Raw genomic sequence first — 26,550 nt, forward strand, 5'->3', positions numbered from 1 at the left:
GTGGTGGGGTGCCCCCTGCTGGGACCGTGGTGGTAGTGCTGCTGTTGCTCAGCTGCTAGTGGGTTAGTCCTGCTGGAGCATGCCAGGCAACCTTCCCTTTACCCTCTCCTACCCCCTGAGCACTGGAGCAGTCTCTCCCCAGCACAGTTTGCCAGATGCCCACTCATGAATCACTGTAACATGTAAGTGGGAGATGTGTGTGTGTGTGTGTGTGTGTGTGTGAGATCTGTAAACTAATGGGTCATATAGTCAAACCGTCAACATGCCGAATGATTCTAATGTCAGGGTGGGAAGAAACATTGGGAAGAGAGACGATATGTTTTATTCCCTCGGACTACAAGCCTACTCTCTGGTAGATGCACTTTTGACCTTTCCCAGTGAGACACGGAATCAGCTTTGTATATCCTGTGCTGCAGTTCTTTGGGGCAGAGATTACCTTCAAACCTTAGACTGTGACTGTGTCACTACAGGGTGTGTATGATGTTAGTAAGTGTGTTGAAGTGTATTCATAGGCAAATGAAGGCTTAACTGTATGTTGAAACATGTTGGTTTTACCTATGTTATTTTAGCTATGTTATTTTAGCTATGGTGTTGGTGGATTACATGGATTGACAATGTAACTGATGTCTGATCTCCTTAACTCCTCCCATAGGTGAGTCAGGATTGGGGAAATCCACGCTCATCAACTCCCTCTTCCTGACTGACCTGTACTCCAAGGATTACCCAGGGCCATCCCTACGGATCAAGAAGACTGTTCAGGTAGCCCACATCCCTCTCTCCTCGACCTCTCACCCCTGACCTAACCTACCTCTCATCCATGTTTGTCTCGCTTCAGGACTGGCACTACTCCCAAAAACCCTCCATTCTCTCTCTAGCTGGTTCCAACTCCCCCTGGGCTCAATCCTCCCTCCTCACCTCTCTAACCATCCCCCATATCCAAACACATGTGGGAGTTCAACACAACCAAAGGCCAGAGATCACACAGCAAACAAACCCAATTACCACTGGATGGTTACGGTGGCCAGGTCAGAGGCAGCGCACCCAGAGAACCAGCAGCCTTATATGGCCTTGATAAAAAGGAGATGGACAGGTGAAGAGGCTGCATCTGGAGGACCAGGGGAGGGGAGGGAGGGGTGTAGGCTTGTTAAGGGTGTTTGGGGAGGTTTGTGTGGTCTCGATTTAGAATGGGGACAAGGAGGGGAGGAGAGGGGAATAAGTTGGACTCAGGCGTGCTGGTCCCTCTTGGTGCCTGAAGGGGTCAGTAGGAGGTTAGGAATGTTCCCATGAAACTCAACACCCAGTCGTGACTTTCCCACCAAACACTAGACTGCCATCTGAGGCATCCTGTAATAACCTCCTGTCTTTATGACACATATGCAAAGGCACACACACACACACACACAGGGGTGGTGCTTGATATTTGGGTTCATACTGAGAGCACTGATGTGTTGGGAGTTAGTAACCATGGCAGGCACGTGCACAGATCGGGGTCTACCTGTTCAGAGCACCTAGCCCTTTGCTCTACCACTCGCCAAGTGCCCTTTGTGGGTGGTGACATGTTTTATTTTTTTTGTTCTGAATCCAAGGTAAGTCGCCTTGACGTTGTCAAGTTCGCCACCCCCGGCTGTTGGTTGGTTGCACCTGTTGGTCTGCCCTGTACGGAGCTTGCACGCCCCCGGCTGTTGGTCTGCCCTGTACGGAGCTCGCACGCCCCCGGTATCCAAACACTCATGTCTTGAGAAGCAGTCACCGGTCAAGTGTGTGTTGTTAGCTACCTAGTTTAAATATCAACAGTACTGCCACAGCAGCTGCAGCATAACATTTTATTAACACTTGATAACACTTCATTTACACGATCAACAGTATTGGGTCTGGTTGGCTGATGGCCTACCCACAGTAGAGAGACAGAGAGACCTAGAGAGGAGCAGCTGCATCCACGACCCTCCGACCCAACTCCATCCCTTCTTCAGTCAGGAGTTGCACGTGTGTGTCAGGGCAGCAGCAACACAGCTAGTCTAGACTCTAGCTAACCACCATACACTAAAATATCCACACAAGCCACTAGCTGGCCATATATCATGAGTTAGAAGATCATTAATAACATATTATGAAGTTATTTAAGAGCACTGAAGATAAATCTCAATCAGAAAGAAAAAGCTAGCTATAACTACGGGCTCCCGAGTGGCGCATCGGTCTAAGGCACTGCATCTCAGTACCTGGTTCGAATCCAGGCTGTATCACATCCGGCTGTGATTGGGAGTCCCATAGGGCGGCGCACAATTGGCCCATCGTCGTCCGGGGTTGGCCCAGGGTAGGCCGTCATTGTAAATAAGAATTTGTTCTTAACTGACTTGCTTGATTAAAATAAAAAAAAGTATTTAAAAAATAAATTAAAAAACAATAGCAGATTTACATCAATGATCAGCTCTATATCCGATGTCAATCATGTCTTTAGGAGGCACCAACTAGCTTGCTTACAATTTGAGATCAGTGAGTGTGTTGCCCTTTTTTCATTTTGAGCCCCTACCTAGAGTGATCTGTGCGTGGGCCTGAGCCATGGTAAGTTACAATCTCCTGAAATTAGAATCATATAGTCATATAAAGCTGCTCCCAAAAAAAATGTGTTTGTTTGTGAGCGAATGTTTGACTTCACTTTTGAATGTAGACAGAAATAAGCTGTTTTGCACATTTGTTGAGGCCTGAGATTCCTGGTTGTGTCTCAGGGGTCCCTGTGGTTCCTGCTGATGTGTTTGGTTCTCCATTGAGGAGTGTGTCCAGTGTTTAGGAATGGAGCTGTTTGGGTCGGCCAGATCCACAGTGTAAAAATGGAGGGGTAGACTTGGGGCAAGTGAGCTGTGTGATGTGGCCACTGAGGGCTAGACTGTGGAGGGGTAGACTTGGGGCAAGTGAGCTGTGTGATGTGGCCACTGAGGGGTAGACTTGGGGCAAGTGAGCTGTGTGATGTGGCCACTGAGGGGTAGACTTGGGGCAAGTGAGCTGTGTGATGTGGCCACTGAGGGGTAGAAACGGGAAGAGTATTTACATTCCAATAAATCTCTTAACAATCTCTTATGTTTGTCAAATGGTCACATTCTGTCTATTCAGATTTCACTGAACTGATGGGTGTGTGTTTTGGGGGTTTTCTTCCTTTGTTTTTCATTCACTGAAGTTGATTTTTAAGCAGATATACACACACACACACACACACACAATCAAACACTTACAAAAGTGTTTTGAATGCTTGATATATGCCCAGCTTTTTGAGTGTTTAGAGAGACTGAAAGGGATCAACCCAAAATAACTACCCTTGTGAAACGAAAGTATGCAGCCAAACAGAGAGCCGCTGACACTAACAGCAGCAGGGAGAGAATGATATATTCTTCTCTTAAACTGAGAAGAACAAAAAAATCAACCAACCCTATATCACTGAGTCCCAGCTGCCACTCTGATCAAGAGAACGTGATGACACTATTGATGAACTGTGGTGTGTGGAGGCGCTGAGGGATAACATGGGAACTATGGAGTGCTGTTTTAGAGAAACTGTGTTGCTGTTTTACAGGTGGAGCAGTCCAAGGTTCTGGTGAAGGAAGGGGGTGTCCAACTCACTCTCACCATCGTCGATACACCAGGGTTCGGAGATGCAGTGGATAATAGTAACTGGTGAGTATTGGGAGTAATTGTGAGCATGTATGAATGACATAGTTTGTATGTTGTGTAGGAGTGAATATATGCTCTCTGAGTCAATGAGAGCCTACATGTAGAGTAAACAACATTTTCCTATTTTCTCTCTCTCTCCTTAATCATCCCCTCTCAGCTGGCAGCCTGTCATTAACTACATTGACAGTAAGTGTGAGGACTTCCTGAATGCGGAGTCCAGGGTGAACCGAAGACTGATGCCAGACAACAGGGTTCACTGCTGCCTGTACTTCATCGCCCCCTCTGGCCATGGGTGAGTACTGACACTGACAGGCCTTGTAGGGACAGGCCCTTTGTCATGGACCAGTAGTACAATGATGCCGTAGAACATACAGTATGTATGATGCCTATGCTACCCACCTTGTCTCATAAAGAGACTCGTATGAGCTGAAGCACACTTGGTATACAGTATGTGTACTGGATAACATAAAAACATTCCCTCTATATAATAAAATATGCCATTTAACATTTATCCAAAGTGACTTGGTGCATTGATTTTACGTATGGGTGGTCCTGGGAATCGAACCCACTACTCTGGCATTGTAAGCGCCAAAGCCATGCTCTACCAACTGAGCTACAGAGGACCACTTCCCTGTGCTGCTTCTGAGTTAGAGTACCCACGTATTTGTATTACACTCATTGTTATATAAGCCATGATGCTATTGCTTCTATATGCTTTTGATCGTGTGCCTTTGCCTTTATCTATGCTTCTCTGCCTGCCTATGTATGTGAGGCTGAATGTGAACATGAGTGGATTGGATTGTAGGCGTAGCCATGGGTTCACATATGTGAGTGGGAAGTGAGAGAGAGATGTAGGCTGCCAATGTTGTGACCCACAAGGTTGCATAACACCCACTAGACTGAGCGTGCTCTGTGGAAGATGAACGTTCTCACTATCACTGAGCCAGCTAATCAGGAGGCAGCAGCTCGCTGAGGAGCCCCAGAGCTCAGAATCCCTGGGAACGGGAGGTTTTAGTTTCAGCCTAGAAAATTGCCTCAATAGCAACTCAGCTAGGTCCACAATTTGTGTCATAGCACACCCTATCCAACCTCACACCTTTTAACAAACCATGATTGCTGTAATTATATGCAGCCATAAGGAGACACATGGTTGCTGTAATTCCATAAGACCCACACAAGGTGATGTATTAACAGATCAGAGGTCATGTCAGCCCTTGCCTCTGACCCCCTGCTCCTGATAATGTGGAGAGAAATTCAGAACATGATATTTAATCTTTGTCAGGTCTGTCTCTGTCTCTCTCCCCACACTTCATAAGCCTCCTTTATTCATGTGACCTGTAAACAGCTGGACTGTTGCTCTGTATCTCTACATTCATGGAATACTCAGCACCCCACCCACCCACCCTTACTGCTCTGCCCCCTCCAGGCCTTCCCTCCGGTCCCTGGACAGAACTCACTCTCTCAGGCCACTGAGAAGAATAGCCCCTTTGTCCACCTACTCCCTTACCAGCCAGAGTGAGAACAAAGAGAATCCCTCATGAGCCCACCATGACATAATTATTAGTGGTCGCTGACTGTAAAAAAGAAAATACAGAAAAATAAGTCAGTCACTGTTTCTTTGTACCCCCACTGTGTTTTCATGCCCGTGACCCTCTACCGGTGACATAATGAACTGCATCAGTTTGAGCATAAAGTGTACTTATGGTGTTCGTGATATGTCGGAAACTCTGAAATGTCCGACTTGCTAACCTAGGCGGAAGAGTCAGATCCTGAGTTTCCCAATTGGGAGGTGTCAAAATCAACCAAAATAAAGCTCTACGCAAATAACTTGCGTTCACTTTAACGCAGAGGTTCTGAATTCCCGACATGGTGTGAATGCGGCATAACTGCAGAGAATTATTCAGGACGATGTCACATCAAAGCATTGATCAGCCTTCCCTGCCTGCCTGTGTTTGTCTGACTGGATGACTGTAACTGTACGATTGTGCAACAATAGAAACTCAGAATAGATTTTTTCAATGTGTGAATTCCTCTTTAGGCTAAAGCCCCTGGACATTGAGTTTATGAAGCGTCTCCATGACAAGGTCAACGTGATCCCTCTCATCGCCAAGGCAGACACCCTGACACCTGAGGAATGCCAGCTATTCAAGAAACAGGTGTGGGTGTGGGTGTGTGGTAATTATTTGTGTTAGCACAAACCCATTGTGTGTACCGGTATGTGTGTGGCAATAACTCATGTCATTTTTACCTTCAACTCATCCTCAGATCATGAAGGAAATCCAAGAACACAAGATCCAGATCTACGAGTTTCCTGACATAGAGGACGATGAGGACAGCAAGCTTATCCGGAAGATCAAGGTAGTGTGCAAAGAGAGTGAGAGAGACGGATAGTCAACCTGTATCAGTTCACACTAGTCCCTATCTGCCCAGTTTGGTTATCTAATATATTGTGGATACTGTACAGGCTCACTGATTAACTGACGCTGGTCCCTCTGTCCCTGTGTGGCAGGAGCGGATGCCTCTGGCAGTGGTTGGCAGCAATGTGGTGATCGAAGTAAACGGCAAGAAGGTCAGAGGTCGTCAGTACCCCTGGGGCGTGGCAGAAGGTAGGTTCAGCATGTTCCAGGCTGGGTTCTCTGTTCTCTAGCTCAGATGAGACGAGATATTGGCATGAAGTTGTTGAGGGTTGTACTGCTCTTTATTAATGTCACTCACTGTGCCATGCTTGAGGACAGAGTACAGGAGTGTGGAGATCCAGTGTAGGGAGGCTGCATGGTCTTCCCCCCCAATAGTGTGTCTGACAGGGGTTCTGGAAAAGGGGGACAGGGATCTAATAGGGTGTCATGGTCCCCCTGACAGTAAACACTGTACTGTACCGCCCACTGACATCAGAGGGAAAGACTGTCACCCTGATTTTTTCATCATTGGCCACAATGGATCGTTGTTGTTGTTCTCCACTTGATTTTCTTTTGTTTTAGTCCCCTAAAATACTATTTTTTTTTCATTTTCAAGTGTTGCTCTGTGGTTGACCGTTTATCAGTCTTTCACTTTTTCATTCTTTCTTTTCTCTTTTTCCTTTCCATCTATTCTTTTCCATGACTGACAGAGGGCATTTTTGGTAAACAAAACCATCTCTCACTTTTTCTACTACTCTCCCTCAGGCCTTCCTCCCCTCTTCACCGTTAGGTTGCTGTGACATTAGGTTGATGGTCAGAGGTCATGGAGAAAACTAAAGGCTGTTCAGTGCTGACGCTACTCCTAGAATAAAGCAAAATCACCCTCTAACTTATGTTTATAGGGGCCTAATTATCTTATCTGTTTTTGTCATTATTTGGTCACTCATGAACACTCATACAATAATAGACATGTTAAGAGATAAAGGCACATTTGCACAAACTTATTGTATACATAATGTCAATGTATACACTTTGCATGCATGCTCTACAAACATTCGCTCACGTATATAGCTACACACTCTTGCTCTAAATCCTGGTGCCATGATGCTGTTTGCTGGCACTCCATACCTGTAGTTGCACTCTGTGTCCACAGGGGGTCACTCACACTAGTATACTGATTCAAAAATATAAACTCAACATGCAACAAGTTCAAAGATTTTACTGAGTTGCAGTTCATAGAGGGAAATCAGTCAATTGAAATAATAATTATAATAATTAGGCCCTAATCTATGCATTTCACATGACTGGGCACGGGAGCAGCCATGGGTGGGCCTGGGAGGGCGTAGGGCGCTTTGGACCCTTACCCAGCCAATCACAATTAGTTTTATCTCCACAAGGGCTTTATTACAGACAGAAATACTACTCAGCACCCCTATCCCCCTCCTCAGACGATCCGGCAGGTGAAGATGACTCCCGAGTGGCGCAGCAGTCTAAGGCACTGCATCTCAGTGCAAAAGGCGTCACTACAGTCTCTGGTTCGAATCCAGACTGTTTCATATCCGGCTGGGATTGGGAGTCCCATAGAGGGCGGCGCACAATTGGCCCAGCGTCGTCTGGGTTTGGCCGGGGTAGGCCATCATTGAAAATAAGAATTTGTTCTTGACTGACTTGCCTAGTTAAAGGTACAAAAAATAAATAAAAAGATGCTGGATGTGGAGGTCCTGTGCTGACGTGGTTTACAGTGTGAGGCAGGGTTGGATGTACTGCCAAATTCTCTAAAACGATGTTGGAGGTAGCTTGTGGTATAGAATTTAGCATTTAAATTCTCTGGCAACAGCTCTGGTGGACATTCCTGCAGTCAGCATGCCAATTGCACGCTCCCTCAACTTGAGATATCTGTGGCGTTGTGTGACACAACTGCACATTTTTGTGGCATTTTATTATCCCAAGCACAAGGTTCAACTATGTAATGATCGTGTTGTTTAATCAGCTTCTTGATATGCCACACCTGTCAGGTGGATGGAACATCTTGGAAAAGGAGAAATTCTCACTAAAAAGGATGTAAACAAATTTGTGCGTTCAATTTGAGAGAAATAAGCTTTTTGTGTGTATGAAACATTTCTGGTATCTTTTATTTCAGCTCATGAAACATGAGACCAACCCTTTACATGTTGCGTTCATATTTTTGTTCAGTATACATTGCATATTGATGCATAGAGCATTTTACAATAAGTACCTGGTCATGAGCTAAGACATTCTTCACTGCTCTTGGCTCATTCAATGGAAACATCCATGCATGTATCATAACCTAACAAACATTCGTAGCTAAAGCACTCTGGCTTAAAACTCCAGATGGGCAGCTGACCTCTTGCTCGCGATATTTATGTTGTTTTAATGTCAGAGCACTGAAAACAGTGAGGGGGCAACAACCATTCAGTCCAGCATACATCAGGAGTTTTCAGCCAATCGGCCGAGGGTGTATCTCTCCATCAGCGCTACAACCCTGCTTTGTTGTGTCCCTATCACCCTTTGAACCCAACCCTCCTCCACTCCCGCCCCATCACTGAGGCTGGCCTGCCCTGCCAGCCATCATACCCCCTCATGTAACCCCTGGTTCAGTAGACAGTCAGGGTGGACAGACACGGGTTATGGGGGTCACCTGGGCTCCTGTGTGCCCTCCCTTCATCAAAGTCACTCAGGTAGGTGACATCTGGGGATTGGTTGGCAGATGGGGCTCTATGCATGCTCCTCATGGTAAGGTGTCCTCCTGAGATCCACAGCTGACAGCGGGATGCATATTAGGTTTAGCCCTAGAGGAGGTGGGGCCTGGGGAGAGGAGCCATGTTTTGATCAGGAAAGAGGAGGAATCCACATCCTCAGCAGCAGCACAGCGTCTCTGCAGTCCTTTTCCAGAATCCCATGTGATCTTCTAACCGTGTGTTTGTCTGAGCAGAGAGACTGTATCTAATCAGCTGAAATGAATGGCAGTAGGGCAGTAGTCTATCTGACTGTTGTTGTTTACTCCATGTATACTACTGAATGTCTGTCTGAACAGTGGTCCAGTGAGATGTCCTGTCTCTGTGTTAGCAAGCAGTGATAGGTTTGACGGTGTCTGTGTGTAAACTAAATAATGTGTCTGCTCAGTGAACAGTCTAACTGACTGAGCATGGCTCCTTTTGGCTCATGCATTTGTGTGTTGACTGTGTCTGTCTGTGTTTGACTACCTAACGGTCTCATCAGCTAATAGGCTGTGATTAGATTGTACACTTGACTAGCTGAGTGACCCAGTGCTTTTTGGCTCCAGAAGTAGAGATTGTCCCGTTTGATCCGAGAGCTTTTGTAATGTCGTTAGACACCAATTATTATTGGGAACTCTGTGAAGTGGTGTGTATTCTACCAGTAGACACAGTAATGATGAGATTCATCTCAAAAGGTCTCTGACATCTCTCTCTCTCTTCCTGTTTCAGTGGAGAACGGGGAGCACTGTGACTTTACTGTCTTACGGAACATGCTGATCAGGTGAGAGACAGAGGATGCATGCCAAAGTGATTTATACCGCAGCATTTACAGTATGTACAGTGATATCGTTAGAATTAGCGATATCGTTATTTGAGATAACATTAGCAATTCCCTCCTGTAGGACCCATATGCAAGATCTGAAGGATGTGACTAACAACGTCCACTATGAGAACTACCGCAGCAGGAAGCTTGCTGCCGTCACCTGCAATGGAGGAGTGGACACCAGCAAGACCAAGAACCAAATGACCAGGTAGGAGAGAGACCCTAATCATCAGAGGAAATGCCACAGATCTGATATGTTGAATAGTATTCAGACAGTAATAATCTAAATGATCTTAAGAGAACAAATAGCAATGTCATTCATTTGCTATGAAGCTTATTTCATAGATGAACCTTTGGTTTGATACTTTAAGGTATTGTCATACTGTTGTTAAGTGACAGTTGACAAGACTATATTAGATGTGATTCATGAATCACTGGTCACTGTTAGTGATGCTTGTTGTCTTGTCTCTCACCTTTGACCTGTAGGAGCCCCCTGGCCCAGATGGAGGAGGAGCGGAGGGAACACGTCATGAAGATGAAGAAGATGGAGACTGAGATGGAGCAGGTGTTTGAGATGAAAGTCAAGGAGAAGAAACAGAAACTGAAGGACTCTGAGGCCGAGGTGTGTGTGTGTGTGTGTGAGAACCAATGGGGACAGGAGAGGTAGAGAGTGTTTGTCCGTGTGGGGGTGTGTATTTGGGTCTTAGTAAGTCTTTGCCACCCTTCCCTTCTCAGCTGGAGCGACGCCACGAGCAGATGAAAAAGAACTTGGAGGCTCAGTATAAGGAACTGGAGGAGAAGAAGCGTCACCATGAGGAAGAGAAGTCAAACTGGGAGGCACAGCAACGTATACTGGAGCAGCAGAAACTTGACGCTTCTAAGTGAGTGTCTGACACATTTACTCATCCTTGCTCTTTTTCTCTCAGACAAACATATAGTATGCTTTATCTATTTCTCAATGTAATGCAATGCTGAAATGTGACATTTCCCTTTGTCTCTTTTTACAGGACCATGGAAAAGAACAAAAAGAAAGGAAAAATATTTTAAGAGTTGAACCTATTCCTCCAATGAAATATTACAAACTTGTTTTTACATCCTTTTAGATAGTCACACGATCTGTAACCCGCAAACCACACCACACACACACCCATATTGTACTATAGTAGACATTCCATACCAACATTCCAAATGTATGTTTCTCTTGCAGTACATGTCAGACATGGACCTCACACATCACTAACTCACTCTCATACAGTACATACAACACACCCCAATTACTCACTCTCATACAGTACATACAACACACCCCAATTACTCACTCTCATACAGTACATACAACACACCCCAATTACTCACTCTCATACAGTACATACAACACACCCCAATTACTCACTCTCATACAGTACATACAACACACCCCAATTACTCACTCTCATACAGTACATACAACACACCCCAATTACTCACTCTCATACAGTACATACAACACACCCCAATTACTCACTCTCATACAGTACATACAACACACCCCAATTACTCACTCTCATACAGTACATACAACACACCCCAATTACTCACTCTCATACAGTACATACAACACACCCCAATTACTCACTCTCATACAGTACATACAACTCACCCCAATTACTCACTCTCATACAGTACATACAACACACCCCAATTACTCACTCTCATACAGTACATACAACACACCCCAATTACTCACTCTCATACAGTACATACAACACACCCCAATTACTCACTCTCATACAGTACATACAACACACCCCAATTACTCACTCTCATACAGTACATACAACTCACACACAGCCACATCGCTGTCTTGGAGTCTCTGCCAAAACCTTAACCTTTTATGTGGGAATGCATGTGAATGTGAAAGTCAATGCCTATTCTTGACATGGAGGAAATGATGTCCCTCTGATCTGAGTTTTACACATGGCAGGCACCATGCATAGTCATCCTTTACACAAGTGTACTACAGACTGTTTTCTAGATGCTGCTCTGGCCACTGAACTCGTTTCTTCCAGTAGAGGCAGCTCAAGTCTTAGACTATTCGCAAGCACACTCCATTGTGACATGTGTAAACACATAATCATATACAGTCTGAAATTCCCCGAACACCTGGTACATGTGCATGTTAAACACCACACTTGGGAGTGTGTGTCCAGGGGGGGGACAATGTAGGTGGTCATTAAGGGTTTGAGTCAGGTTGGAGAGTATAAGAAAAAAGGAAAATAATTGTGTGGAATGATGACAGTGAAAAGCAAAGTCAAGATGAATAAGCCAGGTTCAGGAAAAGGGATGACCTATCTCAAATGTGTGTGTGTGTGTGTGTGCGCGCACGTCTGTGTGTGTGTGTGTGTGTGTGTGTCTGCCTGTGTGTGTGTATAACTGTAAACTATGTGTTTGAGGTCCTAGATAATGCCTGATAATGCAATCAGAACCATGCCTCCGATTTTTACTAATAGAACACACGTAACGTTAACAGGAACATTGTCAGTGTTATAGCAACATTATCTGGATACTGAAGTAGATAATCATTTCCCTATTATATAGACGATATTACACAAATCGCATGGGTGTCTAAAACAATGATAACCGTGACAATGTTTTATGTGAAGTGATGGATTTTGTGGAAGCCCTGAACCTAAAGCCCTATCTATCCCTTGTCCTCTCTCTCCCCGTCTCGTCCTCTCTCTCCCCGTCTCGTCCTCTCTCTCCCCGTCTCGTCCTCTGTCTCCCCGTCTCGTCCTCTGTCTCCCCGTCTCGTCCTCTGTCTCCCCGTCTCGTCCTCTGTCTCCCCGTCTCGTCCTCTCTCTCCCCGTCTCGTCCTCTCTCTCCCCGTCTCGTCCTCTCTCTCCCCGTCTCGTCCTCTCTCTCCCCGTCTCGTCCTCTCTCTCCCCGTCTCGTCCTCTCTCTCCCCGTCTCGTCCTCTGTTCTAAAGACTGTGCTGAAAGCTCTATATGCATGGGTTTGTCCCAAACGCATGGTGAGACTAACACTAAGCCACACTGTGTGACACCTCAAAACCCTTACCTCTCTGAGGATCGTCAAGTTTTATTTTAATATATAATGTATGGTTGGAGAACTAAGATTTCTTAAACCCAGTAGGATCATTACAGTAAGTGGTTCATAAGCCAATATTTTAGCCTAGTCTTGATTTTACAAACCTGTAGAATCTTAACAGATGCATCGAAGCCATGCAAAAGGGACAGACGCAGACAACACACATCTAGTATCTAACCCCTGTACTTCTTCTCTGGTTTACATTCATAATGGAAACGACTCAATTGTTATATAATTCACAATTGAACACAAACTCAAAATCACTGAATTAACAGAAGACAACCTTTGACCCAACCTACACTGGTCAGTAAAAGGCTCAGTTGAGCAAAGTTCTGAAACAAACTTTTTTTAAATAGTACTTTAACCAATCCCTTATCCTAGAAACCCCTTAAAAGGTAGTCCTAACTTTAGGAGTTTTTTGTATTGTTTTTTTTATATGTACACTGTTTTCAGCTTTATTTGGTTCTTCCTTTTATCATCTGTTCTCTATCTAACTGTACATTATTATATTAAAGATGAGACTTATGTTTAAGTCAAATGTTCTCATTTTATTTAAGCAGTGGATTCTCACAGTATTCACATAAACAAAAAGGTGTGTACATCCTAACACTCCTTCCCCAATTCCATATGTCGCAAAATAGTAATTGCTGCATTCTAAGTGATAAACATGTCACTTAGAATGCATTGCTTGCATGTTGATGACAATATAGTCTTGTGAGGCTTGAGTCATGATGAGGAGGTTATCAAGGTTGACTGGAACCCTCAATGCCGCTACTTGTGGCCACAGCTGCTGTCTGCTTGACCCGGTTGAAGGCTTTCTGTACCCACGGCACACTTGACTGGAAGCAAATCACTCTGCCCTCAACAGTTCTGACCCTGTTGTAGAGGGATAATGGTACAAAGGAGAAACATCAGGCGGGTTCTATTGCTTGTATGATTGTTGCAAGTCAGTGAAAGTCAGCAGGTCTTCTGTCTTCCATAACTGAGACAATGCTAGGGCCTCAAACTATGCAGTTGTCCTTTTGGACTGTGGCATCAGAGGAAGAGGAACAAACACTTACACAAATGCTGGTCGGGGGCATCCACTGTGAGTCTTCTGGATGGAGTCGATCTTCTTGGGGGGCACTCTCATTTTGGAGAAGCTGAAACAGCAGCTGTCAGGTGATGACTCCAGTCCAAGAGCTGTGGGGGAATAAGATGTCAATTAGAACATCCTTCGGTTACTATTTCCTAGCATAAGCCATAAGGCAACCGACCCAAGATAAGTATGACAAGCTCTTTACAGGTATATAATCAAAATCATGAAAGGAGTCACCTAGCCAAGTTATAAAAGGGCATATAGGCACACATTGGTTACAATCCTTATGAAAACTTAATGAACTTACGGATAGCATAGGACTGGGATACTGTCAGCAGCAATAACCCAAGAGCCAAGCAGGTAGTCTTCATGATGATTTGAGATGTCGAAAGTCTGGCGTTTGACCTGTCTTTGTTTTGGTTCCTCTGTAGTCTGAGTCCATAAGGGTTGCATCTCCTCATATAAATACTGTCAAGATGTATGATGGAACTTCCAGAGTTATATTAATATTTCCTAGAAGAGAATGACATTATGATGTCCAATTTCCATACACCCCCATAGCCTGCCAACCACTACCATATCTATCATCTTTATATTCTACTTCCTTGTCACTTCCTTTTTGAGAGTCGGGACCGTAAACATGAGGCGATGAAGATAAGATTAAATGCAGTGCCACCACAGTTCTTGCAAATTATCTCTAGCAAACTTTGTCACCGGAAAGCGAATGACAAATCATCACAAAAAGTGGATGAAGCCGTAATGGGTCACACTGTATCAGCCATTTGAAGCTATGCATTCATCAACCAACATTCATTTAACAGTCTTCGAAGAAGCTGAACGTTCTGTTGTCCTCTTCCATTATTTAGTTGTAATAGGTCAAAAATGACTATACAATTATGATCACCACAAGCCTTAATAACAAACAATATTGAGATGTACAGTGCATTCGGAAAGTATTCAGATCCCTTGACTTCTTCCACATTTTGTTACGTTACAGCATTATTCTAAAATGGATTCAATTGTTTTTTTCCATTATCAATCTACACACAATACCCCATAATTACAAAGCAAAAGCAATGTTTTAGACATTTTTGCAACAAACAAAATAAATTACTGAAATATCACATTTACATAAGTATTCAGACCCTTTACTCAGTACTTTGTTAAAGCACCTTTGGCAGCAATTACAGCCTTGAGTCTTTGTGGGTATGATACTACAAGGTTGGCATGCCTATATTTGGGGAGTTTCTCACATTCTCTGTAGATCCTCTCAAGAGATGTTCGATCAGGTTCATGTCCGGGCTCTGGCTCGGCCACTCAAGGACATTCAGATACTTGTCGAAGCCACTCCTGTGTTGTCTTGACTGTGTGCTTAGGGTTGTTGTCCTGTTGGAAGGTACTTTGCTCCGTTCATCTTTCCCTCAACCCTGACTAGTCTCCCACTTCCTGCTGCTGAAAAACATCCCCACAGCATGAGGCTGCCACCACAATGCTTCACCGTAGGGATGGTGCCAGGTTTCCTCCAGAAGTGACGCTTGGAATTCAGGCCAAAGTCTTGGTTTCATCAGACCAGAGAATCTTGTTTCTCATGGTCTGAGAGTCCTTTAGATGCCTTTTGGTAAACTCCAAGTGGGTTGTCATGTGCCTTTTACTGAGGAGTGGCTTCCATCTGGCCACACTACCATTAAGGCCTGCTTGGTGGAGTGCTGCAGAGATAGTTGTCCTTCTGAAAGGTTCTTCCATCTCCACAGAGGAACTCTGGAGCTCTGTCAGAGTGACCATCGGGTTCTTGGTCACCTCCCTGACCAAGGCCCTTCTCCCCCGATTGCTCAGTTTGGCCTGGCGGGCCAGCTCTAGGAAGAGTCTTGGTGGTTCCAAACTTCAACCATTTAAAAATGATGGAGGCCACTGTGTTGTTGGGGACCTTCAATGCTGCAGAAATGTTTTGGTACCCTTCCCCAGATCTGTGCCTCGACTCAATCCTGTCTTGGAGCTCTACGGAGAATTCCTTTGACCTCATGATCTGGTATTTGGTCTGACATACACTGTCAACTGTGGGACCTTATATAGCCAGGTGTGTGCCTTTCCACATCATATCCAATCAATTGAATTTACCACAGGGGGTCTTCAATCAAGTTGTAGAAACATCTAAAGGATGATCAATGGAAACAGGATGCAACTGAGCTCAATTTTGAGAATCAAAGCAAAAGGTCTAAATACTTATGTAGATAAGGTATTTATATTTAATCTATTTTAGATTAGGGCTGTAACGTAACAAAATGTGGAAAAAGTAACGGGGTCTGAATACTTTCTGAATGCACTGTATATATGCATGCTAGGTCTACTGTATGACCATTTTCATTTGGTCAAATGATACCCATGACATCAGGAAACCCCCAAGCATTTTCTATTTAAGAATTTTTTTTAAATGCGTGTGAAAAGGAAGTGTTGGGGAAGCTACTCTGAAAATATAGTTATATACAGTGCATTCGGAAAGTACTCAGACCCCTGACTTTTTCCACATTTTGGTATGTTTCAGCCTTATTCTAAAATGTATTAAATCATATTTATTCTCATCCATATACACACACTAACCCATAATGACAAAGGGAAAACAGGTTTTTAGAAATGTTTGGAAAAAATAAATAAACAGAAATACCTTATTTACATACTTATTCAGACCTTTTGCTATGAGACTCAAATTTGAGCTCAGGTGCATTCTGTTAACATTGATCATCCTTTAGATGTTTCTACAACTTGATTGAAGACCCCCTGTGGTAAATTCAATTGATTGGATATGATTTGGAAAGACACACAGTGCATGTCAGACCAAAAACCACGCCATGAGGTCAAAGCAATTGTCCTTAGTGCTTAGAGACAGGATTGTGTCAAGGCACAGATCTGGGGAAGAGTACCAAAAACAATTCTGCAACATTAAAGGTCCCCATGAAGACAGTGCCCTCCATCATTCTTAAATGGTTGAAGTTTGGAACCACCAAGACTCTTCCTAGAGCTGGCCGCCAGGCCAAACTGAGCAATCGGGGGAGAAGGGCCTTGGTCAGGGAGGTGACCAAGAAACCAATGGTCACTCTGCCAGAGCTCCAGAGTTTCAGAAGGACAACCATCTCTGCAGCACTCTACCAATCAGGCCTTTATGGTAGAGTGGCCAGACAGAAGCCACTCCTCAGTAAAAGGCACATGTCAGCCCACTTGGAGTTTTCCATGAGAAACAAGATTCTCTGGTCTGATGAAACCAAGATTTAACTCTTTGGTCTGAATGCCAAGCATCATGTTTGGAGGAAAACTGGCACCATCCCTAAGGTGAAGCATGATGCTGTGGGGATTATTTTCAGTGGCAGGGACTGAGCGACTAGTCATGGTTGAAGGAAAGATGACCGGAGCAAAGTACAGAGAGATCCTTGATGAGAACCTGCTCCAGAGCACTCAGGACCTCAGACTGGGGCGAAGGTTCACCCCCCCAACAGGACAACAAAGGAGTGGCTTCGGGACAAGTCCCCAAATGTCTTTGAATGGCCCAGCCTGATCCCGGACTTGAACCCGATCGAACATCTCTGGGGAGAGCTGAAAATAGCTGTGCAGTGACGCTCCCCATCCAACCCGACAGAGCTTGAGAGGATCTGCAGAGAAGAATGGGAGAAACTCCCCAAATACAAGTGTGCCAAGCTTGTACCGTCATACCCAAGAAGACACGAGGCTGTAATCACTGCCAAAGGAGCTTCAACAAAGTACTGAGTAGTACTTTCTGAATGCACTGTATATATATTGCTACCAATTACTTCACACTGGAAAAAGTTAAGCTACACTTAAGCTAGCCCTACAAAAAATATAGTTTACTCAACTAAACTTACTTTGAAAAAGTAGTTCACTACCTACAAACTACTTTGTGAAAAATTATCATATGTAAATCTGAAATGTAAATGTAGTAACAGGACACTTTGGGGTCATATAATAACAGAATGTGTAATTTATCCTATTAAACACACAATGTTTCAAGTGAGACTTAGTAAGGTATGTAGTGTGTAGTTCCAATAGTTAGCTACACCGCTACATGGCAAAAAAGTAATTAACTACTGAAAACACTATCCATATTTGAATTTACTTAAACTACCACCAAGCTACTGCAAAATGTTGTTAAATTACTAGTTGAACTACATATAGTTCACTACTCCCCAACACTGTGAAAATGTCAGTGTAGGACGCTGTTGCAGAAGTCTGTGGTGTGGAGCTGTCTGTGACAAGTGGAGATTGTACAGACAACAGATCTTATCAGATATTTTTTACACACATACATACAGTAGCATTTTCATAACAGGCTGACTCCCACACACTTGCAACCCCTCATTTTCAACCCTCACCAATTTCCACAGACAGTTAATCATTGGTATTCTGCAATAATGCTAATGAGATTACTTCAGACCTTGCATGTATGTTCAATCAATGTTAAATTAATGTAGAATGTGTTTGGGATTTGTTGTCCCCCACAATTAAATCAGGGAGGGGACTGTGGATCTGTCTCCGTCCATACACATTCTCCTTCTTATTTTAGTCAAATCTGATATCTCAGCCAGCGCGGGCCCAATTTTGAAGACACTTCTGTGAAATGTGTCTTGCCATAGAGATCCGGCATTTACTAAATGACACTGATTGGCCAGATGGTGGAGGTATGACAAGAGATAGGAAAAAGCTAACTTTGAATTTCACACCCCTCACCCCGTTTGACCTAAAGTATGAATCAGTCAAGGATATTCGTAGTGTAACACAATTTGGTACACGTTGCAAATACTGTCAAGACTCAACATATGCAAGAACATTCATATCGACCACACGGTGGCGCTTTAACGGGCACATGTTTATATCTTGATTTGTATTTGTGTTTGTTATGGATCCCCATTAGCTGCTGCCAATGCAGCAGCTACTCTTCCTGGGGTCCAGCAAAATTAAGGCAGTTTATACAATTGTAAAAACATTACAATACATTCACAACACACTGTGCCCTCAGGCCCCTACTCCACCACTACCACATATATACAATACAAAATCCATGTGTATGTGTGTGTATGCTATCGTGTGTATGCATGTGTCTGTGCCTATGTTTGTGTTGCTTCACAGTCCCCTCTGTTCCATAAGGTGTTTTTTTAATCTGTTTTTTAAGTCTAATTTTACTGCTTGCATGAGTTACTTGATGTGGAATAGAGTTCCCTGTAGTCATGGCTCTGTGTAGTACTGTGCGCCTTCCATAGTCTGTTTTAGACTTGGGGACTATGAAGAGATCTCTTCTGGCATGTCTTGTGGGGTATGCATGGGTGTCCGAGCTGTGCCCCAGTAGTTCAAACAGACAGCTTGGTGCATTCAACATGTCAATACGTCTCATAAATACAAGCAGTGATGAAGTCAATCTCTCCTCCACTTTGAGCCAGGAGAGCTTGACATGCATATTATTAATATTAGCTCTCTGTGTTCATATAAGGGCCAGCTGTGCTGCCCTGTTCTGAACCAATTACAATTTTCCGAAGTCCTTCTTTGTGGCACCTGACAACACTACTGAACATTAGTCCAGCTGCGACAAAACTAGAGCCTGTAGGACCAGCCTTGTTGACAATATAGTCAAGAAGGCAGAGCAGTGATGTCATGGACAAACTCCCCATCTTAGCTACTGTTGTATCAATATGTTTTGACCATGACAGTTTACAATCCAGGGTAACTCCAAGCAGTTTGGTCACCTCAACTTGCTCAATTTCCACATTATTTATTACAAGATTTAGTTGAAGTTTAGGGTTTAGTGAATGATTTGTCCCAAATACAATGCTTTTAGTTTTAGAAATATTTAGGACAAACCTATTCCTTGCCACCCACTCTGAAACTAACTGCAACTCTTTGTTAAGTGTTGCAGTCATTTCAGTCGCTGTTGTAGCTGACATGTATAGTGTTGCGTTATCAACATACATAGACACACTGGCTTTCCTCAAAGCCAGTGGCAATTAATTAGTAAAGATTGAAAAAGAAATGGGCCTAGACAGCTGCCTTGCGGATTCTGTTGGAAAGGCTTCCATTAAAGAACACCCTCTGTGTTCTGTTAGACGGGTAACTCTTTATCCACAATATAGCAGGCGGTGTAAAGACATAACACATACATTTTTCCAGCAGCAGACTATGATTGATAATGTCAAAAGCCGCACTGAAGTCTAACAAAACAAAACAATCTTTTTATCATCAATTTCTCTCAGCCAATTATCAGTCATTTGTGTAAGTGTTGTGCTTGTTGAATGTCCTCTATAAGCATGCTGAAAGTTTGTTGTCAATTTGTTGACTGTAAAATAGCATTGTGTCTGATCAAACACAATCTTTTCCAAAAGTTGACTAAGGGTCGGTAACAGGCTGATTGGTCGGCTATTTGAGCCTGTAAAGGGGGCTTTACTATTCTTGATTCTTGGGTAGCGAAATTACTTTAGCTTCCCTCCAGGCCTGGGGGCACACATTCTAGTAGGCTTAAATTGAAAATATGGCAAATAGGAGTGGCAATATCGGCTGCTAATATCCTCCATAACTTTCCATCCAAATTGTCAGACCCCTGTGGCTTGTCATTGTTGATAGACAACAATAATTGTTTTGCCTCTTCCACACTAACTTTACGGAACTTAAAATGGCAATGCTTGTCTTTCATAATTTGGTCAGATATACTTGGATGTGTAGTGTCAGCATTTGTTGCTGGCATATCATGCCTAAGTTTGCTAATCTTGCCAATGAAAAAATCATTAAAGTAGTTAGCAATATCAGTTGGTTTTGTGATGAATGAGCCATCTGATTCAATGAATGATGAGCTGAGTTTGCCTTTTTTCCCAGAATTTAATTTAAGGTGCTCCAAAGCTTTTCACTATCATTCTTTATTTCATTTATCTTTGTTTCATAGTGTAGTTTCTTCTTCTTTTTATTCAGTTGAGTCACATGATTTCTCAATTTTCAATAAGTTTGCCAATTGATTGTGCAGCCAAGACTTATTTGCCATTCCTTTTGCCCCATCACTCACCATACAATTGTTTAATTCCTCATCAATCCATAGGGATCTAACAGTTTTCACAGTCATTTTCTTAATGGGTGCATGCTTATTAGCAACTGGAATAAGCAATTTCATAAATGTGTCAAGTGCAGTGTCTGTTTGCTCCTCATTACACACCACGGACCAACAGATATTCTTTACATCAATAACAAAGGAATCACTACAAAACTTATTGCATGACCTCTTATACACTATATTAGGCCCAGCCTTTGGAACTTTGGTTTTCCTAGATATGGCTACTATATTGTGATCACAACATCCAATGGATCTGGATACTGCTTTCAAGCTAATTTCTGCAGCATTAGTAAAGATGTGATCAATATATGTTGATGATTTCATTCCTGTGCTGTTTGTAACTACCCTGGTAGGTTGACTGATAACCTGAACCAGGTTGCAGACACTGGTTACAGTTTGAAGCTTTTTCTTGAGTGGGCAGCTTGATGAAAGCCAGTTAATATTTAAATCACCCAGAAAATATTCTGTTGATATCACATATATTATCAAGCATTTCACACATGTTATCCAGATACTGACTGTTAGCACTTGTTGGTCTATAGCAGCTTCCCACCAGAATAGGCTTTAGGTGAGGCAGATGAACCTGTAGCCATATTACTTCAATAGTATTTAACATGAGATCCTCTCTAATCTTTACAGGAATATGGTTCTGAATATAAACAGCAACACCTCCACCATTGGCATTTCTATATTTTCTGAAAATGTTATTACCTTGTATTGCTACCACTGTATCATCAAAGGTATGATCTAAGTGAGTTTCAGAGATAGTCAGAATGTCATCTGTTACTAGCAAATTATTGATTTCATTAACCTTGTTTCTTAAGCTACATAAGTTAACGTGGGCTATTTTGAGCACTTTTCTTCTGGGAAGTTTACTTACTTTTATTGCTTTACTGGGAAGCTTAGCAGCAGTAGACATGCTCATGTTCTTCATGTTGCGCATGGTGAGCTGCACACCAGTGGACTTCCTCATAGGGCACACCGGCTTGGTGCTAACAGTATAACTCTGGTTCATAGGCACATGATTACTGCAGGATCAGCAGAGGCATTCAGGACAGTTAGACGGACATACATTAGGTTACTTACATTGTGTCTACCAACACCCCTGGTGTAATGTACATTTGCTGAAGCATTATGACAACTCTGCATCACAATGGTAGGGATTAGCTGAGCTGGGCTTGGGTCAGTGATAAGTCATTGTCTCAATGCAGCCTTATAGTGCTGTGAAAGGATCCAGGATCCCATATGATTTGGGTGGATCCCATCCTCCTTATAAAATGTGTTTTGTTTCCAAAAGCTATCGAATTTGTCAACAAAAGTTATACCCATTGAGCTGTAATGATCACATAGCCAGTTGTGAAGCGAAAAAATCGTTCAAAGAACTCAAGTCCTTTTGTTCACCTGACCTAGAATTCCTTACAATCAAATGCCAACCGCATTATCTACCAAGAGAATTCTCTTCGATTATAATCACAGTCGCGTACACCCCCCCCCAAGCAGACAGCTCGACGGCCCTGAAAGAACTTCATTGGACTCTATGTAAACTGGAAACCACATATCCTGAGGCTGCATTTATTGTAGCTGGGGATTTTAATAATTAACAATTAAAACCTTCCCCAACCAGAAACCGTGGATTGATGGCAAAACTGAAAGCGTGAACCACTGCTTTTAATCAGGGCAAGGTGACCAGAAACATGACCGAATACAAACAATGTAGCTATTCCCTCTGCAAGGCAATCAAACAAGCTAAGCGTCAGTATAGAGACAAAGTAGAGTCGCAATTCAACGGCTCAGACACGAGAGGGTCTACAGTCAATCACGGGCTACAAAAAGAAAACCAGCCCTGTCGTGGACCCCGATGTCTTGCTCTCAGATAAAGTAAACAACTTCTTTGCTCGCTTTGTGGACAATACAGTGCCAACGACATGGCCCGCTACCAAAACCTGTGGACTCTACTTCACCGCAGCCAATGTGAGTAAAACATTTAAACATGTTAACCCTCACAAGGCTGCCTGGCCCAGACGGCATCCCTAGTCGCGTCCTCAGAGCACGCGCAGACTAGCTGGCTGGTGTGTTTACGGACATATCAATCAATCCCTATCCCAGTCTGCTGTTCCCACATGCTTCAAGAGGGCCACCATTGGTCCTGTTCCTAAGAAGACTAAGGTAACTGAGCTAAACAACTATCGCCCTGTAGCACTCACTTCCGTCATCATGAAGTGCTTTGAGAGACTAGTCAAGGGTCATATCACCTCCACCCTACCTGACACCCTAGACCTACTCCGATTTGCTTACCGCCCCAATAGGTTCACAGATGACGCAATCACACTGCACACTGCCCTAACCCATCTGGACAAGAGGAATACCTATGTAAGTATGCTGTTCATTGACTACACCTCAGCATTTAACACCATAGTACCCTCCAAACTCATCATTAAGCTCGAGACTCTGGGTCTCGACCCCGCCCTGTGCATCTGGGTCCTGGACTTTCTGACGGGCCGCCCCCAGGTGGTGAGGGTAGGAAACAACATCTCCACCCCGCTGAGCATTAACATTGGGGCCCCACAAGGGTGCATTCTCATCCCTCTCCTGTACTCCCTGTTCACCCATGACTGCATGGCCATGCACGCCTCCAACTCAATCATCGAGTTTGCAGACGACACTACAGTGGTAGGCTTGATTACCAACAACGATGAGACGGCCTACAGGGAGGAGGTGGGGGCCCTCGGAGTGTGGTGTCAGGAAAATAACCTCACACTCAACGTCAACAAAACAAAGGAGATGATTGTGGACTTCAGGAAACAGCCCAGGGAGCATCCCCCTATCCACATCGACGGGACAGTAGTGGAGACGGTGGAAAGTTTTAAGTTCCTCGGCGTACACATCACGGACAAACTGAAATGTTCCACCCACACAGACAGTGTAGTGAAGAAGGCACAACAGCGCCTCTTCAACCTCAGGAGGCTGAAGAAATTTGGCTTGTCACCAAAAACACTCACAAACTTTTACAGATGCATAATCGAGAGCATCCTGTCGGGCTTTATCACCGCCTGGTACAGCAACTGCTCCGCCCACAACCGCAAGGCTTTCCAGAGGGTAGTGAGGTCTGCACAACGCATCACCAGGGGCAAACTACCTGCCCTCCAGGACACTTACACCACCCAATGTCACAGGAAGGCCAAAAAGATCATCAAGGACAACAACCACCCGAGCCACTGCCTGTTCACCCCGTTATCATCCAGAAGGCGGGGTCAGTACAGGTGCATCAAAGCTGGGACCGTGAGACTGAAAAACAACTTCTATCTCAAGGCCATCAGACTGTTAAACAGCCATCACTAACATTGAGTGGCTGCTGCCAACATACTGACTCAAATCTATAGCCACTTTAATAATTAAAAATTGGATGGAATAAATGTATCACTAGTCACTTTAAACAATGCCACTTTATGTACTGTTTACATACCCTACATTACTCATCTCATATGATATATACTGTATATACTGTACTCTATACCATCTACTGCATCTTGCCTATGCCGTTCGGCCATCGCTCATCCATATACAGTGGGGAAAAAAGTATTTTTTCAGCCATCAATTGTGCAAGTTCTCCAACTTAAAAAGATGAGAGAGGCCTGTAATAGGTGCACTTCATAGGTACACTTCAACTATGACAGACAAAATGAGAAAAAAAAATCCAGAAAATCACAAATCAGATTTTTTATCAATTTATTTGCAAATTATGGTGGAAAATAAGTATTTGGTCACCTACAAACAAGCAAGATTTCTGACTCCTCACAGACCTGTAACTTCTTCTTTAAGAGGCTCCTCTGTCCTCCACTCGTTACCTGTATTAATGGCACCTGTTTGAACTTGTTATCAGTATAAAATACACCTGTCCACAACCTCAAACAGTCACACTCCAAACTCCACTATGGCCAAGACCAAAGAGCTGTCAAAGGACACCAGAAACAAAATTGTAGACCTGCACCAGGCTGGGAAGACTGAATCTGCAATAGGTAAGCAGCTTGGTTTGAAGAAATCAACTGTGGGAGCAATTATTAGGAAATGGAAGACATACAAGACCACTGATAATCTCCCTCGATCTGGGGCTCCACGCAAGATCTCACCCCGTGGGGTCAAAATGATCACAAGAACGGTGAGCAAAAATCCCAGAACCACACGGGGGGACCTAGTGAATGACCTGCAGAGAGCTGGGACCAAAGTAACAAAGCCTACCATCAGTAACACACTACGCCGCCAGGGACTCAAATCCTGCAGTGCCAGACGTGTCCCCCTGCTTAAGCCAGTACATGTCCAGGCCCGTCTGAAGTTTGCTAGAGAGCATTTGGATGATCCAGAAGAAGATTGGGAGAATGTCATATGGTCAGATGAAACCGAAATATAACTTTTTGGTAAAAACTCAACTCGTCGTGTTTGGAGGACAAAGAATGCTGAGTTGCATCCAAAGAACACCATACCTACTATGAAGCGTGGGGGTGGAAACATCATGCTTTGGGGCTGTTTTTCTGCAAAGGGACCAGGACGACTGATCCGTGTAAAGGAAAGAATGAATGGGGCCATGTATCGTGAGATTTTGAGTAAAAACCTCCTTCCATCAGCAAGAGCATTGAAGATGAAACGTGGCTGGGTCTTTCAGCATGACAATGATCCCAAACACACCGCCCAGGCAACGAAGGAGTGGCTTCGTAAGAAGCATTTCAAGGTTCAAAGTTGAAAGTCTGTGTTGCACAGCAACAGCCACAAAACATCACTGCTCTAGAGGAGATCTGCATGGAGGAATGGGCCGAAATACCAGCAACAGTGTGTGAAAACCTTGTGAAGACTTACAGAAAACGTTTGACCTCTGTCATTGCCAACAAAGGGTATATAACAAAGTATTGAGTTAAACTTTTGTTATTGACCAAATACTTATTTTCCACCATAATTTGCAAATAAATTCAGTGCCAACACACTGACTCAACTCCAGCCACTTTAATAATGGGAATTGATGGGAATTGATGTAAAATATATCACTAGCCACTTTAAACAATGCTACTTAATATAATGTTTACATACCCTACATTATTAATCTCATATGTATACATATATACTGTACTCTATATCATCTACTGCATCTTTATGTAATACATGTATCACTAGCCACTTTAAACTATGCCACTTTGTTTACATACTCATCTCATATGTATAACTGTACTCGATACCATCTACTGCATCTTGCCTATGCCGCTCTGTACCATCACTCATTCATATATCTTTATGTACATGTTCTTTATCCCTTTACACTTGTGTGTATAAGGTAGTAGTGTTGGAATTGTTAGTTAGATTACTCGTTGGTTATTACTGCATTGTCGGAACTAGAAGCACAAGCATTTCGCTACACTCGCATTAACATCTGCTAACCATGTGTATGTGACAAATACATTTGATTTGATTTTAAAAATCCTACAATGTGATTTTCTGGATTTTTTTTCCTCATTTTGTCTGTCATAGTTGAAGTGTACCTATGATGAAAATTACAGGCCTCTCATCTTTTTAAGTGGGAGAACTTGCACAATTGGTGGCTGACTAAATACTTTTTGCCCCACTGTATTTCATTTCTTTACACTTGTGTGTATTAGGTAGTTGTTGTGAAATTGTTAGATTACTTGTTAGATATTACT

General features: G+C 43.5%; 2 protein-coding genes across 8 annotated transcripts in view; one reads left to right on the forward strand and one right to left on the reverse strand.

Annotated features, from left to right (window-relative positions):
* Positions 1-10,869, forward strand: part of LOC110514277 (septin-7) — a 42,591-nt gene extending 31,722 nt beyond the window's left edge. For all 7 annotated transcript variants that reach the window (XM_036973745.1, XM_036973739.1, XM_036973740.1 and 4 more), the window contains 11 exons: positions 653-759; positions 3,560-3,660; positions 3,815-3,949; positions 5,696-5,813; positions 5,923-6,015; positions 6,167-6,263; positions 9,521-9,572; positions 9,694-9,822; positions 10,101-10,236; positions 10,350-10,495; positions 10,622-10,869. In XM_036973745.1, coding sequence (XP_036829640.1) covers positions 653-759; positions 3,560-3,660; positions 3,815-3,949; positions 5,696-5,813; positions 5,923-6,015; positions 6,167-6,263; positions 9,521-9,572; positions 9,694-9,822; positions 10,101-10,236; positions 10,350-10,495; positions 10,622-10,661 — 1,154 coding nt within the window. In that variant the 3' untranslated portion in view covers positions 10,662-10,869. The remainder of the gene's footprint in view (positions 1-652; positions 760-3,559; positions 3,661-3,814; positions 3,950-5,695; positions 5,814-5,922; positions 6,016-6,166; positions 6,264-9,520; positions 9,573-9,693; positions 9,823-10,100; positions 10,237-10,349; positions 10,496-10,621) is intronic.
* Positions 10,870-13,044: 2,175 nt separating this feature from the next.
* On the reverse strand, positions 13,045-14,727 carry LOC110514811 (C-C motif chemokine 4). The gene is made up of 3 exons (XM_021594017.2): positions 14,087-14,727; positions 13,763-13,883; positions 13,045-13,577 (listed from the first exon to the last, which is right to left on the reverse strand). Exons 1-3 carry the CDS (start codon positions 14,238-14,240, stop codon positions 13,445-13,447), a joined length of 408 nt encoding a protein of 135 aa, XP_021449692.1. The 5' UTR covers positions 14,241-14,727; the 3' UTR covers positions 13,045-13,444.
* Positions 14,728-26,550: the final 11,823 nt, after the last annotated feature.

The sequence above is a fragment of the Oncorhynchus mykiss genome, chromosome 1, assembly GCF_013265735.2.
Source record: "Oncorhynchus mykiss isolate Arlee chromosome 1, USDA_OmykA_1.1, whole genome shotgun sequence".
Classification (NCBI taxonomy): domain Eukaryota; kingdom Metazoa; phylum Chordata; class Actinopteri; order Salmoniformes; family Salmonidae; genus Oncorhynchus; species Oncorhynchus mykiss.